Below are 17,674 nucleotides of genomic sequence, written 5' to 3'. Positions count from 1 at the left end.
ACGCGATCATGGGGGGGTGGGGTTGCTGCGCACGGAGACAGGATACCCCCAGCTGTGCTGCCCCAGGTCGCTAATTCTAGTCGCAAATGTGATCTGGCGTCCGGGATTTGTCGAGCCCTGTACTAAAGACAGATAGACTGTGCACTTGCTCCAGAGCTTAGTAAATGAGGTAAGGCTTCACTTTGTAAAGAGTACCCAATCACGTGTAAAAAATAATAATTTTTGCTTGCGGATGATGGAATGATGGAGTTTTTGCTCATTTACTAAGCTCTGGAGCAACTGCACCTTGCAAAGTGCACAGTCTGTTTGCCTTTAGCAAATCAACCCCCATGGAACTTCAGGTCAAACAGAGGTCAAGATGGCAGCTTCCTTAACTGCAAAAGTTAAGAGTTTAATAAAAAAAAAAAAAATGAAAGCTCATTGGTTGCCATGCACAGCTGCTCCAGATTCTGGCTACTCTAGTCTTACAAAATGTCCCTCGTAGTGCACTTAAAACGGTTGTATACCCGCACTGACATTTTTTATATATTTTTTTTAAAACAAAAAAAAAAACCTGCAAGGAAAAGGCATAATGAGCTAGAATGCAGCGCATACTTGCTCATTATGAAACACGCACCTTAGAATGAGGCCTCGGCATCCGATTCCGGTCCACGCCGAGGGAGCCGGCACGTTCCCTCTGTGTTTCTTCTGGGTTCGCGGCTCCACCGCTGTGAGTGGCCGGAGCCACGATTACATCACTTCCACACATGCGCACAGGAGACTTCTTCCTGTCAAGGTCCTGCAGCATCTGCCGGACCTTCAGCTGTACCTTCACAGCGCATGCGCTATATCTTCTAAATCGTAGTTTAGGAGATATTCATTTTATCTACAGGTAAACCTTCTTATAGGCTTACCTGTAGGTAAAAATAAAATCGGGTATACAACCACTTTAAACAATCTTTTATGCACAAAAAAAACGTTATAAAACAGTTTTAACAGACAACAGAATAAAGAGAAAACTGCTTACAGTTTTGCAATGGTGTCCATAGGCCACAGGGTAGGTTTTAGGCTTCTTTTCTCCTGTCTATGTTGACAAAGTCCCAAATGAACAAACCTAAAAGAAAGCAACAAAACTTCAGCGAGAGAATAGTTGAGCTATTCTTTATTCATATGTGATTGTTGGGCTTTAAACTGGTTGTAAACATCAGAAATTAAATATGAAAAAAGCACACCCTTCTATACTGTGTACTTGACTCTCTCTAAAGCAGAGAGTTTCGCAACCGTTTTTCAGTCAAGGCACCCTTTAACATTATGGCCAATCTCAGGGCACCCCTTCTCTTTTTCCTCAGTTTTTCTCCATCACCTAGCTAATGTGACCTCAGTGCTGATGGAGAGGATCAGGGAAGAATTAAACAAGGATTCTCTGCAGACAACCGACAGCCTCATGTCCTATGTAAACCGCAATTGCACCATGCATGTGAGGTATCACCACAAACGTCAGATTGAGGGCAGTAATTCTAGCAGTAGACCTCTGTAAATCTAAAGTGGTATCCAGTAAAGGCTTTTAAAAATGTATGCAGTTCGTCACTGCTGCACGGACATGCGCAATTTTAAAGCATGGTGCATTTGGTATCTATGTACTCGGTATAAGATCAGCTTTTATATTTTACCCAACATTTGGGCAATATATTGTGTTTTTGTGCATTGAAATTAAAAAATCGTTTTTTTATTATTAAAATGTTGTGTTTGGAAAATCGCTGTGCAAATACTGTGTGATTTCTTTTTTAACACCTAACATTTTATTCTGAAGGGCCTCTGCTTTAAAAAAAATATATACAAAGTCATTTTATAGCAAAAAAAGTGGTTAGAAGAGTGGGTGGTGTGGCATAAGCTTCTAATGTTGGGCATAAAATGCCAGAATGGTTCAAACACCCCCCCTAAATTACCACTTTTTGGAAAGTAGACACCCCAAGCTATTTGAGAGGCATGTTGAGTCCATGGAATGTTTTATGTTTTGCCACAAGTTACAGGAAAATTACATACATTTTTTTTTTACACAAAGCTTTTACTGAAATTATATATTGTTCACACATGCCATAGGTATATGTGGAATTACACACACACAAACAAGATGTAGCTTCTTCTCCCGAGTACGGGGATACCACATGTGCGAGACTTATTGGGAGCCTAGCCATGTACGGGTGGCGAAAACCAGTCACTGCCTTCAGGATTTCAAAGGGCATGAATTGCCAATTTCACTTCCTCACTACCTATTCACAGTGTCGGAGATCCTAAATGTCAAGATAGCATCAACCCCCCCTTCCCCCCAAATAACCCCTGTTTGGAAAGTAGACACTCCAAGCTATTTGATGGGAGTCCATGGAATATTTTGTGTGTTGTCACAAGTTTTGGGAACATTGACAACTTTTTTTTTTTTTTTACAAAATGTTATCACTTTAGTTATATATTGCTCAAACATGCCATGGGTATATGTGAAATTCAATCCCCCCCCCCCAAAAACAAAAACAAAAACATTCTGCTGCTTCTTCTGAGTACAGGCATACCACATGTGTGACACTTTTTGGCAGTTTAGCCGTGTACAGGAACCCGAAACACAATCACCGTCTTCAGGCTTTCTAAGGGCATGAATAGCCAATTTCACTTCCTCACTACAGTACCTATCACAGTTTTAGAGGCCATGAAATGCAAAGATAACACAACCCCCACCCCCCCCTCAAATGACCCTGTTTCAGAAAGTAGACACCCCAAGCCATTTGCTGACAGGCATGTTGAGTATTATGCAGATTTTCTAAATGCAATTTTTTGGACAAAAAAACACTTTCTTGAATTTCAATGCACAAAAACACACTATATTGCCCAAGTGTTTGGTAAAATGTAAAAGATGATCTTATATTGAGTACATAAATGCCAAACACGACATGCTTCAAAAATGCGCATGCCCATGCAGCGGTGTCGAACTACATACATTTACATTTCCAAACACAATGTTGTTGGAAAAAAGCCTTTAAATTTTTTTTTTCAATCACTTGTGACCAAAAAAAAATAATGTAATATTCAAGGGGCTCAACATGCTTCTCAAATTCCTTGTCTACTTTTCAAAAAAGGGTAATTTTCGGGGTTTTATACTGCCCTGCCATTTTAGCACCTCAAGAAATGGGATAAGCAGTCAGAAAGTAAAAGTTGCGCAAATTCCAGTAAACATACCGTATTTTCCGGCGTATAAGACTGGGCGTATAAGACGACCACCTAATTTTCCAGGAAAAAATTTGGTTTTGGGATATACTCACTGTATAAGACTACCCCCTTCTTACTAGTCTTTCTGGAAGCTGAGGGGTAGCCAGAACCGCTGACAGAAACAGGCTTTTTCAAATCTCACTGTGCCATTACATTACATTCCTCACTGTGCCATTACATTACTTGCCCCTCACTGTGCCATCACTTGCCCCTCACTGTGCCATCACTTGCCCCTCACTGTGCCATCCCTGAAAACCCCCCAGTGCAATCAATCACTTTTTTGTGTGAATAGACAGGCGGTGACAGTCTCCGTGCTGTGCGCGTCAATGATTTAAAAGACGCCCCTTCTCTTCAGCGTGTTCTGTGATAGGCAGAACACAAATTTTCCCAGCAGCGCCTCTGTTCTGTGTTCCGCCTATCACGGACGTTTTCTCATGTCGTCCGAGGATGAGAAGGCAGCTGTAATAGGAGGAACACAGAACAGAGGCGCTGCTGGGAAGATTTGTGTTCCGCTTATCACAGAACACTCTGAAGAGAAGGAGCTTCTTTTAAATCATTGACGCTCGCAGCAGACGGAGACAGTACCCGGCGTATAAGACGACCCCCGACTTTGGATGCATTTTTTTGCATCCAGAAAGTCGTCTTATACGCCGGAAAATACGGTACCCGTTTTTAGACACTATAACTTTTGTGCAAAGCAATAAATATATGCCAATTTAATATTTTTACCAAAGAGAGATGCCTGAATACATTTAGCATAAATGTATGACAAAAATTGTTTATTGGATATTTGTTATAACAAAAAGTAGAAAATCCATTTTTTTTTCGAAATTGTTGGTCTTTTATATCGAAAAAAAATCCCAGTGGTGATCAAATACCACCTAAAGAAAGCTCTGTTTGTGGGGGGGGGGTATTTAAATTTTGTTTGGGTACAACGATGCATGACTGCACAAATACCAGTTAAAGCAGCGCAGTGCCAAATTAAATTACTACACGCAAGTACCACCGGAAAAGTCTTGGTTCAATCTCACTCGTCAACTCCCGAATTGACTTTAACAACATTGTGTATTTGGGTATGCCTCTAAAGTGCCTGAGGAAAATCCAGCTCGTCCAGAACCAGGCCGCTAGACCAGTGTTTCTCAACTCCAGTCCTCGGGGCGCACCAACAGGTCTTGTTTTCAGGCTTTCCATTATTGTGCACAGGTGATTTGATCAGTTTCACTGCCTTAGTAATTACCACAGCAGTTTGATCTGAGGGAAATCCTGAAAACATGACCTGTTGGTGCGCCCCGAGGACTGGAGTTGAGAAACACTGCGCTAGACTAATCTCTGGCCTAAATAGGCGGGAGCATATTACCCCTACCCTGCGATCACTGCACTGGCTCACTGTGGTAGATTGCGTTGAGTTTAAGGCTCTTTGTCTTGCCTATCGCGCTTATCATGGGACGGGCCCGCAATATCTGAATTCCTTGATAACGCGATATGCTCCTGCACGAGTTCTTAGATCACTAACAGCTGGTCTTGTCACTTGCCCATCTGCCCGTTTGCTTACCTTTGGGGGCAGACGATTTTCTGTGAGGGCAGCGGCTCTATGGAATAGTCTCCCTATTTCCATTCGGTCTCTCCCCTCTATTATGTCCTTTCGTAAAAGGCTAAAAACTTGTTTTTTTCAGGAAAAGCAGGCAGAGTCATGTTAGTTCTTCCTTTTGTTCCCTGGTGATCTGTTTTTAATTTTTTTGCTTTCCTTTTTCCTTTTCCTTCTATTTCTTTCCCTCCCTGACTTGATTTATCCATTTACAGTTATGTCTTCTGCGCTTAGACACTGCCCTGACGGGTCAGTATTTGGCGCATTATCAATCTATTAAATCAATCAAATCAATTACCAATTATGATTTAAGAGCTCTTTGCTGGTTAAAGCTACCTGTGAATGGTTAGAACGGCTACACAAAAAACACTGATTATTAAATGACCTGTATTTAATCAATACTATGACAAATCATATCTTCTAACTGTGACATACTATACATCATTACCTTGTGAATACTTGTAGATCAGTCTCTGAAGGAGCTTCTGAGAGATTAATGCCATATGTTTCTTTTGTTGACTGAGATGTTGTCTAAAAAGGAAAATCAGACATTTTAATTCCATCATTAGGGCACTGCTAAAAATACATGGGATAAGATGTAAGTAATAGAGCAGTCCATCATATATGTTCAATCAGAATTTAGATGATCTCTTAGGGGCCTTTCCCTGAGAGTCACATTCACTTGAAACCTATTTTTAGATGCTTTTTTTTGCAGAGGAGTCTTTTACTTTGTTTTATTTTTACAAAAAATTGACAATGTATCATACAGTTGACAACATAAAATCCAAGGTATCCAATTAAATCTACTGTAATTTGTCAATAAATTCACATGCAGCTTGTAGTCCATAAACTGCAACTTAAGCCTCGTACACACTATCCGATTTTCCGACGGGAATTGTGTGACGACAGACTGTTTGTACGCTCCATCAGTCAATTGTTGGACTTTCCGCCGACAAATGTTGGATGGCAGGCTTATAAATTTTACGGACAATGTCCAAAGTACAAACACACATGCTAGGAATCAATGCTCACCAAACACGACATTAGCAGAAGGTGCCCAAATGGTGGCGCTCAATAGCTGAAATTTCATGTAGTAGGTCACTAAGTTCGTGTTTGTTGGTCGACAATTGTGTGCCGTTTGCATGCAAGATAAGTTCATGGCCAATGCCCTTCGGACAAAAGTCAGATGCTTGTCTGTGGAAAATCCGATCATGCTTTTGCAATAAAATATTGCCAGAAGGGATCCATTATTGTAACAGGGAACTCAAAGGAGTGGCAACTGTAAATTGGTGTTGGATTACATAGATAGGTGGAAACAACACACAATATTAGGAAACTTAACAGAACAGACACTTGTAGGAACAAAATGTCAATGACTTCATATGATGGACACTGGTTATATGTTCCTTATTTATGAAGTACTCTACGCCTTTATTATTTAAATAATCTATGGCAGTGATGGCAAACCTTGGCACCCCAGATGTTTTAGAACTAAATTTGCCATCATGCTCATGCACTCTGCAGGGTGGTTGAGCATCATGGTAAATGTAGTTCCAAAACATCTGGGGTGCCAAGGTTCGCCATCACTGATCTATGGCATACAAGCTTTTTGGCTCAGCTAGGTGCTTTGATGGAGCCTCTGAAAGGTATAAAAAGTATATTTAAAACTTTTTCCCTAGTTTTGAATAGCATAGGGAAGGGATAGGCAACCTAAGACATGAATGGCACAGCAGGCACACACTGCCATTTACAGCATCGCTTGGAAGATCATCCCATGTTCACAAACCCAAACTGGTATGTTGGAGAACCCTCCGATGACTCCATGCTTCCTACAAATACAGCACAACTGACTGTCCCCCTGCACCCATGGCTTACGCACCTCCATGTTTCAGGGGCCTGCCTGACATCAGAGCTGCTGGCCCTCCTCCCAATACCAGCATAGGCGAGCTTACAGCTGTGGATGTTATTACATATAGAAGCCCGTCCACCTACATTCTTCCTCCTTCTAGTGGAATTGCCAGCTGCATCAAGTATGAATGTAACATCCCTATGTCTCGAATGGTACAAAAATTTTAGCTGATCTGTGATTTGAGGGTGCAGGAATTGGGACTGGTATAAGGTCTAAATGTAGGATATGGGGATGATCTGAGGTCAGTGGTGCACTATTGTTCACTGGCACGCTAGTTGTCTAATGCCTGTAAATTTATTTTTATTGCAGTGTAAATGTATGAGCATTTGCACAAAAGTTTCAAATTATACTATTTCTGAATGTTTTGCAAATATGTGCAAAATATTAATTTATATTTAAGCCGTCTATTGTAGAGTTTATTTAACATAACCCAATACCCCAAGAACATTTGATCCCAAGAGGACCCAAGAACATAACAGAAGAGACAAACAGCATATGAACATTCAACCTACATACACACACACACATATATATATATATATATATACACACACACACACACACACACACACATATATATATATATATATATACACACACACACACAAACACACAGTGCCTTGAAAAAGTATTCATACCCCTTGAAATTATCCACATTTTGTCATGTTACAAAAATGTAAATGTATTTTATTGGGATTTTTTGTGATGGACAAACACAAAGCGGCACATAATTGTGAAGTAGAAGGAAAATGATAAATGGTTTTCAAAACTTTTTACAAATAAATATGTGAAACGTGTGGTGTGCATTTATATTCAGCCCCCGATGAGTCTATACTTTGTAGAACCACCTTCCACTGCAATTACAGCTGCAAGTCTTTTTGGGTATGTCTCTACCAGCTTTGCACATCTAGAAAGACATTTTTGCCCATTCTTCTTTGCAAAATAGCTTAAAGTGGAGTTTCCATCCCAAAATGATTTTTTCATTATTGTGCTCATTAGACCTAAAAAAGTAAAAAATAAATAAATGTTTTTTTTTACTTATCTGGAAATGCCTGTTGCTATGCGGTCCCACGAAATCTGCCTCTGAAAGCACCTAGGATTCTGACATCTCCCTCTAATGCTCCTGGGAAATGTGTGTCATTTCCCAGGATGCAGTGCGCTGTCCAATTATCACTCCCCATCCAAGACTTCCAGGAAGTAAGTGCTTGTAGGCTTCACAAAGCCCACAAGCAAAATGACAACGGTGTAGAAAGTTTTATAAACTATCTTTTTTGAATATCTATGCAGATCGGTGGCGGATTGTAAAATAGTAAGTGACCGGATTTATATTATAAAAACGCAGGCTGAAAGAACATACATTTTAAAAAATGCTAATTGTGGTTGGAACTCCGCTTTAAGCGCTCTTAGATTGGATGGAGAGTCTTAGATTTTAGTTAGGGGCATCAGTAAAGGGGGCCGAATACAAATGCACGCCACACTTTTTGGATATGTGTAAATAAAATGAAAATACATTTATCTTTCCTTCCACTTCACAATTGTGTGCAACATTGTGTTGGTCCATCACATTAAATCCCCCCCCCCCAAAAAAAAAATTACTTTTTGGTTGTAACATGACAAAATGTGGAAAATTTCAAGGGGTGTGAATACTTTTTCAAGGCACTGTGTGTGTGTGTGTGTACACACATATATATGCGCACACGCACACAGTCTTTAGCGCAATTTCAAATACTGCATTTTTTTTAATATATACACCTTGTTGCAGTTTGTCAAAATAAGCTTTCACATTGACTCCGCAGTCAAATTTGAAATTGTGCAACTTCTTCTGAAAGTGCACAATTTCAAAGCCGCATGTTAGTGCGACTTCAAGTACGACTTGAAAGACATCTGTGCTGCTTCATGCACAGAAGTCTATGCAAGTCTCACCCAAAATCACTAAAAGTAGTGCAGGAACTACTACTTCAAATTGGTGGTGCCCCGCAAAGTCAGCGTTGCACAGATTTGAACAGTGTGATTGCTGGTAATGGGGTAAGACTTGTCATGCAGTTTAACCTGTCAACTTGCATGATAAATCGCTCCAATGTGAATAGGGGCTAAAACCTAGAAGCTGATTGGTTATTATGCACAACTTCACCCGATTCTGTGTGCTTCAGTCTTATTAAATCTTTCCCATTGTGTCACAGTCACAATATCCGTTTCCTGGGTTTTATCATATAATTTTATTATATTTTGTAATTTCTCATTGTGACGGACCCATCCGTATACTGGACATATTGTGTTCGTCTGCTTTGCCGTTTTACATGAAGTCGCCCATTCGTATGTCGGCAGTTATAAAGTTATAGATTTTAATGTCTGTTATTTCAGTCTCCCATCTGGTCCCCTAGGGGAGTGTCCACCAGGTGGGAGACCTGCATAAATACGGGCGGGTAGCCCACAGTAAATGAGTTCGTGTTTTACCCTCATAATGGAGCTTGGTCTCGTTACTGGAGGGGATTGGGTTACTGGCCACTAAGGACGGTGTATGGAGAGAGTTGCCGGTTGGAACCTATTGCACTTCGGCGGTTAGCGGCGGTTCGTGTACTTTGGAGCTCGGGAAGAGAGGTACCGCAACAACTGGTGGCAAGCGACGGGATGAACCTCAGCGCCCAAAGAAACCACTACAACCAGGACCAAATGGAATTGCAATACCAAAACCTGAGAAGAGCTACCTTAAAGGATTTATTAGAGCAAAGAGGCGGACAGGCCAGTAACCTCAAAAAGGGGGACATTATCACATTATTGCTGGAAATGGATGGAGTACCAGCAGCAGAGGGAACCAATGGACTCAGCCCAGACGACAGAACCCCCGAAGAAGAGAGATTTGACCGGGCGGTAAGAATTAGGCTAGCCCATTATGGTCCCAACCCATCTGCGGAAATTATCGCCCAAGTCCAAGCCGCTGTGGAGGCCAACCTGCTACGCCAAAGCGGCACTGCAGCAGCCACAGTCACAGCAGACACGGGGGAAAGAAAGAAGGTGCCGTTTGCAGCATTTAAAGCCTTCAGTGAGACAGAAGGAGAGATCGATGGGTACCTTGCCGATTTTGAGCGGCAATGTGCCCTGCACAAGGTACCCCTGGAGGACTGGATCCCTATATTGTCCGGCAAGTTATCCGGCCGGGCCAGTGAGGCTTTTCGGGCCATCCCTGATGAGGAGATCGGGGATTATGTGGCCGTCAGGGAAGCTCTACTCTCCCGGTATGCCATTACACCCGAGGCATACCGAAGGAGGTTCCGGGACACTGTGAAAACGACTGGGGACTCCTACGTTGAATGGGCATGTAAGGTGCACCGCACCGCCGCACACTGGATGGCGGGGTGCCAGGCTGTGTCCGGAGAGGAGGTGCTACAGATGTTTCTGTTGGAACATTGCTTCGACAAATTACCAACATTACCAACAGGGGTCAGAGAGTGGGTAAGGGACCGTAAACCCTCCACTCTCCATGAAGCAGCTCGCCTGGCGGATGAGTATACGGATGCCCGAAAATTGGACAATTCAGCCACCAAGGCTCCCGCCAGGGTGGAATACAAGCCAGCAGCTACTATTTACCAACCCCCTATGAATCGGCCCTCAGCACCCCCTCCGTCGACCCAGTATCCCCGCTCACCCCGGTTTAACTCTCGGGAATACTCCCAACCCAGTCGGTGCTACCTATGCAATCAGCTGGGACACAAGCGACCGGAGTGCCCGATGAACAATGCCAACCAAAGTCAGTCCTGGAAGAGACCCCCAAGGGCCAATCCACGACCACCTCTCCCCGCAACGCACTGTGTGGAGGAAGAGGAATGCTGGGGTATTCTGCATGAGGCCGACCCCGTTCAGGCGGCCCACCGAGATAACAGGCAGCACCACAGACAGTGTGTCAAGGTCAACGGGAAGGAGGTCAGTGGCCTACGGGATACCGGTGCGACCATGACTTTACTCCAGAAGCACCTAGTATCCGAGAACCAACATACCGGGGACACGGTCGCAGTACGAGTAGCCGGAGGTGCCGTGTTCCGACTACCCGTTGCCCGGGTACATTTGGATTGGGGAGTGGGCGCTAGACAAGTGAACGTGGGGGTTATGAAAGACTTACCCGCCGATGTCCTCCTTGGCAATGACTTGGCCCCCCTCCTTTCAGCCTATACTCCCATGGGCCCCGCTGTAGTAGACGCTGTCACGACCCGGGCCCAGACCCGTGCCACCGAAGCCGGCCCACCTGCTGCTGCGACCCAGGTAAGACCCTCTACCCCGACGTGTATGTTAGATCTGGCCCCTTTAGGCTGGGATACCCCAGAGATGTACGGAAGGGAGACTAGGGAAGACCCAACGTTAGCGAAGTACAGGGCCAGGGCCGACTCAGGGGAGGAAGGAGTAGATGGGGAGCACTACGAGTGGGTGGGGGATAGGCTGTACAGGATCCCGAGACCGTCCCAAAAACCGAGCACCCCTCCGCACAAGCGACAGCTAGTGGTACCTGCCAAGTACCGGCAGGAGATTTTACGGATTGGGCACGATGTGCCGTTAGCGGGCCATCTAGGCTCCCACCGCACAGCTCATAGGATCACACAAAACTTTTTCTGGCCCAATTTGAACCGAGACGTGCGGATGTATTGTAGCACGTGCGACACCTGTCAACGGGTAGGAAAGCGGGGAGATCACCCAAAAGCTAGGCTTCAGTCGATGCCTATCATTGGGGAGCCCTTTTCCCGCATAGCCGTTGACCTTGTAGGTCCACTGGCCAGGGCTAGCCCCTCCGGTAAGAAGTACATTCTTACCGTGGTGGACTATGCCACACGTTACCCAGAGGCAGTAGCGCTGTCTAATATCGAGGCAGAGACAGTAGCTGATGCCCTGGTTAAGATATTCACTAGGGTCGGGTTCCCTCAGGAGATTCTCTCTGATCAGGGAACTCAGTTTACCGCTGTGCTCACCCAGCAACTGTGGAAGGTGTGCGGCATTAAACCGCTGCTTAGCTCACCGTATCACCCACAGACCAACGGCCTCTGCGAGCGATTTAATGGTACCTTCAAACAGATGCTGAGGACCTTTACTGACACTTGCAGAGACTGGGAGCGATTCCTGCCTCATCTGCTATTTGCATACAGAGAGGTGCCCCAGGAATCTACTGGGTTCTCCCCCTTTGAGTTACTCTATGGAAGAAGGGTCCGAGGACCCCTAGATCTCAGAGGACACTGGGAGGGGGAGACAGAGCAAGAAGGGACCCCATAGTACCATATGTCCTGGAACTCCGGGACCGCATGGAGAAACTATCCCTGATGGTAAGGGAAAATCTCCAGGCGGCCCAGGGGAGACAGAAGCGGTGGTACGATCGGGGCGCCCGACAGCGGGTCTTCCAGGTTGGGCAGAAGGTTCTAGTGCTCAAACCTGTGAAGGCAAACAAGATGCAAGCATCTTGGCAGGGCCCGTATAAAGTATTAGCGCAGATATGTGATACTACCTACCTTATAGCCAGCTGTTCAGATGAAGGGATCCAGCGATCCTTTCATGTGAACATGTTAAAGGAGTATCAGGAGCGACCAGAAGATGTTGCGGCAGTCTGTGCCCCAGCTACGGATGACCCCGAGAACTTACCTTTACCTGACTTGTTAGAGAGGAATCCCCAGACGGACCTTACGAGCCTTGTGCAGCTAGGAGACCGGTTAGACCCAGCAAAGAAGGTACAGGCAAGACAGCTTCTGTGGGAGAAGCAGGCGACGTTCTCCCAAGAACCCGGGTACACCACACTAGCTATGCACAAAGTCGAGACGCCCGGACAGAACCCCCTACGACAACCCCCATACCGTATCCCTGAAGCAGTCCGAGAGGAAATGCGGACGGAGATACAGGAGATGACTCGGCTGGGGGTTATCGAGCCGTCAGACAGCCCTTGGGCCTCGCCTGTAGTCCTGGTGCCTAAGAAAGATGGGACCACCCGGTTCTGCGTAGATTACAGGCGGCTCAACGAACGGACCACCACTGACGCGTACCCGATGCCCCGGGTAGACGAATTATTAGACCGCATTGCCAGGGGGCGCTACCTGACCACCATTGACCTGTGCAATGGTTATTGGCAGATCCCCCTGGCCGAGGATGCTATCCCTAAGTCGGCCTTCGTCACCCCATTTGGCCTATTCCAGTTTAAGGTTATGCCATTTGGAATGAAGAATGCTCCGGCTACCTTTCAGCGCATGGTGGATAGACTCCTCGATGGCTTCCAGGACTTCGCGTGTGCGTACCTGGATGACATTGCGGTCTACAGCGAGACTTGGGAAGACCATTTAGTCCACGTGGGGGTGGTGCTGGACAAGATTCGGGCCGCCGGCCTGACCTTGAAGCCAGATAAGTGCCATTTAGGCATGGCAGAAGTGCAGTACTTGGGTCACAGGGTAGGATGTGGGACCCAGCGACCAGAGCCAGCTAAGGTCGAGGCGGTAGCCAACTGGCCCACACCTATCACCAAGACCCAAGTGCTAGCCTTCCTGGGAACGGCAGGGTATTACCGACGTTTTGTCCCCGACTACAGTACGGTGGCCAAGCCCTTGACGGACCTGACTAAGAAAAACTTACCTAAGCAGGTCCTGTGGTCGCCAGCTTGTGAAGCCGCGTTTCGGGCCCTGAAGCAAGCTCTAGTGAATGCCCCTGTCCTGGCTGCCCCAGTACCTAACAAACGTTTTCTCGTCCATACGGATGCTTCCATGTATGGACTGGGGGCTGTGCTAAGCCAGGTCGGGGAAGATGGAGGGGAGCACCCTGTCGCGTATCTCAGCAGAAAACTACTACCCAGGGAAGTGAGTTATGCGGCAGTGGAGAAGGAGTGTTTAGCCCTGGTCTGGGCACTAAAGAAATTGAGTCCTTATTTATACGGACAAGAATTTTCCCTCATTACGGACCACAACCCCCTAGTTTGGCTTAACCGGGTCTCAGGAGACAATGGCAGACTGCTGAGGTGGAGTCTGGCACTACAGCCTTACAATTTCACCATCAGCTACCGACCCGGTAAGCAGAATGGGAATGCGGATGGATTATCTCGGCAAACAGACGTCTCTACGCCTTCTCCGTCCGGTCATCCCCAAGTTGACCCGCCAAAGGGTCAAGCCGGGTCTGCCGGAGTGTTCCACAAGGAGGGAGCCATGTGACGGACCCATCCGTATACTGGACATATTGTGTTCGTCCGCTTTGCCGTTTTACATGAAGTCGCCCATTCGTATGTCGGCAGTTATAAAGTAATAGATTTTAATGTCTGTTATTTCAGTCTCCCATCTGGTCCCCTAGGGGAGTGTCCACCAGGTGGGAGACCTGCATAAATACGGGCGGGTAGCCCACAGTAAATGAGTTCGTGTTTTACCCTCATAATGGAGCTTGGTCTCGTTACTGGAGGGGATTGGGTTACTGGCCACTAAGGACGGTGTATGGAGAGAGTTGCCGGTTGGAACCTATTGCACTTCGGCGGTTAGCGTACTTTGGAGCTCGGGAAGAGAGGTACCGCAACACTCATGTTTGTGCTAATATACACACACACACACACACACACACACACACACACACACACCCCCCTCTCTCTATATATACAGTGAGGCAAAAAAGTATTTAGTAAGCCAATTGTGCAAGTTCTCCCACTTAAAAAGATGAGGCCTGTAATTGTTATCATAGGTATACCTCAACTATGGAAACAAATCCAGACAATCACATTGTCTGTCTGATTTGGAAAGAATTTGCAAATTAAGGTGGAAAATAAGTATTTGGTCAATATCAAAAGTTCATCTCAGTACTTTGTTATACATCCTTTGTTGGCATTGACAGAGGTCAAACGTTTTCTGTAAGTCTTCATAAGGTTGTCACACACTGTTGCTGGTATGTTGGCCCATTCCTTCATGCAGATCTCCTCTAGAGAGGTGATGTTTTAGGGCAGTCGCTGGGCAACACAGACTTTCAACTCCCTCCAAAGGTTTTCTATGGGGTTGAGATCTGGAGACTGGCTAGGCCAATCCAGGACTGTAAAATGCTTCTTAAGAAAGCCACTCCTTCGTTGCTCGGGTAGTGTGTGTGGGCTTCTAGTCATGCTGAAAGACCAAGCCACGTATCATCTTCAAGGCCCTTGCCGATGGGAGGTTTGCACCCAAAATTTCATGATACATAGCCCCATTTATTCTTTCATGTACATGGATCAGTCATCCTGTTCCCTTTGCAGAAAAACAGCCCCAAAGCATGACACTGCCACCCCCATGCTTCACAGTAGGTATGGTGTTCTTTGGTTGCAACTCAGCATTCTGCTCCAAACACGAGTTATTTCTACTAAACCGTTCTACTTTGGTTTCATCTGACCATATGATTTTCTCCCAATCCTCTTCTGGATCATCCAAATGCTCTCTAGCAAACCTCAGACGGGCCCGGACATGTACTGGCTTAAGCAGGGGGACACGTCTGGCACTGCAGGATCTGAGTCCCTGGCGGGGTAGTGTGTTACTGATGGTAGCCTTTGTTACGTTGTTCCCAGCTCTCTGCAGGTCATTCACTAGGTCCCCTCGTGTGGTTCTGGGATTTTTGCTCACCGTTCTTGTGATCATTTTGACCCAACGGGGTGAGATCTTGCATGGAGCCCCAGATCGAGGGAGATTATCAGTGGTCTTTTATGTCTCCCATTTTCTAATTATTGCTCCCACAGTTGATTTCTTCACACCAAGCTGCTTGCCTATTGCAGATTCAGTCTTCCTAGCCTGGTGCAGGTCTACAATTTTGTTTCTGGTGTCCTTCGATAGCTCTTTGGTCTTCACCATAGTGGAGTTTGGAGTGTGACTGTTTGAGGTTGTGGGCAGGTGTCTTTTATACTGATAACAAGTTCAAACAGGTGCCATTAATACAGGTAATGAGTGGAGGACAGAGGAGCCTCTTAAAGAAGAAGATACAGGTCTGTGAGAGACAGAAATGTTGCTTGTTTGTAGGAGACCAAATACTTATTTTCCACCATAATTTGCAAATAAATTCGCTTTCCAAATCAGACAATGTGATAAACAGGAGATTCTCGCTGTATGTAATCTGACGGCGCTCATCCCACCCCCTCCCTGAGATAGGCATTGATCAGGCTGCATTTATGGGCAATGGTTAGGCTGCAGACGGGTATTGACGGGCAATTTTGAGGCTGCAGATGGGCATTGACCCTTATTTTGCTTATTTATAAAGTTCTTTATTTCAAATTCAATTTTTTTTCCTGAAACTTCACACACACTATATATATATATATATATATATATATATATATATATATATATATATATATATATATATATATATAAATATATATATATATATATATATATATATATATATATATAAATATATATATAAATATATATATATAAATAAATAAATATATAAATAAATTGAGGGTGTTTAGCTCAAGTGGTAAATGCACTTTTCAACAAGTCCACAGCAGTCAGGTTTGAGGGCATGGAAGCCCATTTTTATTAAAAGGAAACAAAATAAAAGTTCATACACAGGATTTACCACACGGGGGTTCTTCTCCAGTAAAGTTCACATAACAGAAAATGCCAAGCCTCCTGGCTCCTATGCTTATTTTGCCTTGCAGTTACCTGCTAAACCTGGCTTCAACAGGATTCTCCAACCCACTGTCTCCCAGACTTTAGGACTTCCTTTAGCCCCCTTGGACTTGCTAGTCGCGTCAGCTTTACCAGCCTCCTAGTCCATCAGACACAAAATACCCCCTCACCAGGGATGTAGTCTCACACAGAGCAGACAGCTTTCCCCACACAGGTCTGTCTTCATACAGCAGCAGTGACAAGCTGCACACACTCCACCTTCCTCCACTCACTGTTCTGACCAGTCCCTCATTATATGGGTTGTGTGCACCTGGGGACACAACCTGCTGGCTGTCTATAAGATCCGGACACAGGATTGGAAATCCCGTCCCACCCAAGTCTCTGAGGGATCTCCAAACTACAGAGGCCCATTCTAAACTAGCAAAATCCGGAGAAAACTGACAGAGCAGTTTTCTCCATTTAAACTCTACACTCTGTAGTCTTTCAGTCCGCAGATATGCAAACCCTGTGTCTTTTACCTCCAATTTCATAGGGACAGAGCCTTGCCACTATATATATATATATATATATATATATATATATATATATATATATATATATATATATATATATATATATATATATATATATATATATATATATATATTTTAATATATTAGTAACGTTGGGGGTTGTTAGCTCAAGTGGGATATGCGATTTTAAGCGTTTCACGCCAGTCCAGAACTATGTTTAAGGGCTTGTTGGCCCACCACTTTTATTCAGAAGGCAAAAATAAACAAAATCCAAATACAGGCTTCCCACGCAGGGGGTTTTCACTGTCCACACAAAATGATATCAGCCTCCTGGCTTACACGTGCAAAAGAAAATACAGAGCCACCTGGCTCTTGTCAGCAGTAGCACAACTGCTCAGGCTCCAGCATGGAGCTCTCCTGACTCCTGTCAGCAACCTTAGACTCAGGTCTCTGGGGTTTCACAGTGCAGCCTGCACTCTCCAGCTTCTCCAGCTAATTCAGTGCACACCTGCACTCTAAGTTCTCCCTTCCAAGCCTGGACTCCTCGGGGGGGGGAGATGCTATCAGGCCCACACACACCTGCACAATCAGTGAGCTGGTCAGCTTTAAAGCCTGAACCCAGGACTGGGGATTTTATTAACAATTGAGGAAACTGGAATGCCAGTCTCCTCTGTAAACTGCAAGCTCCCTGGAGCCCCTCAACCAGTCCAGTTGAAAACCCTGGGTCACCACACCCCTGGTGTACCACACTGCTAATATATATATAACACACACACACACACACACACATATATATATATATATATATATATACACACACACACACACACGCGCGCAAAATGCAAGTAATCATATATTG

General features: G+C 45.0%; 1 protein-coding gene across 4 annotated transcripts in view; it reads right to left on the bottom strand.

The window, feature by feature from the left end:
* FIG4 (FIG4 phosphoinositide 5-phosphatase) overlaps positions 1–17,674 on the bottom strand; it is a 432,686-nt gene that overhangs the window by 65,058 nt on the left and 349,954 nt on the right. For all 4 annotated transcript variants that reach the window (XM_040350224.1, XM_040350227.1, XM_040350225.1 and 1 more), the window contains 2 exons: positions 5,268–5,350; positions 1,007–1,093 (listed from right to left, as the gene is read on the bottom strand). In XM_040350224.1, the coding sequence (XP_040206158.1) occupies positions 1,007–1,093; positions 5,268–5,350 (170 nt within the window). The remainder of the gene's footprint in view (positions 1–1,006; positions 1,094–5,267; positions 5,351–17,674) is intronic.

The sequence above is a fragment of the Rana temporaria genome, chromosome 4, assembly GCF_905171775.1.
Source record: "Rana temporaria chromosome 4, aRanTem1.1, whole genome shotgun sequence".
In the NCBI taxonomy this organism is placed as follows: domain Eukaryota; kingdom Metazoa; phylum Chordata; class Amphibia; order Anura; family Ranidae; genus Rana; species Rana temporaria.
Note: the sequence above shows the minus strand (reverse complement) of the source record. Positions and strands in the feature narration are given on the sequence as shown.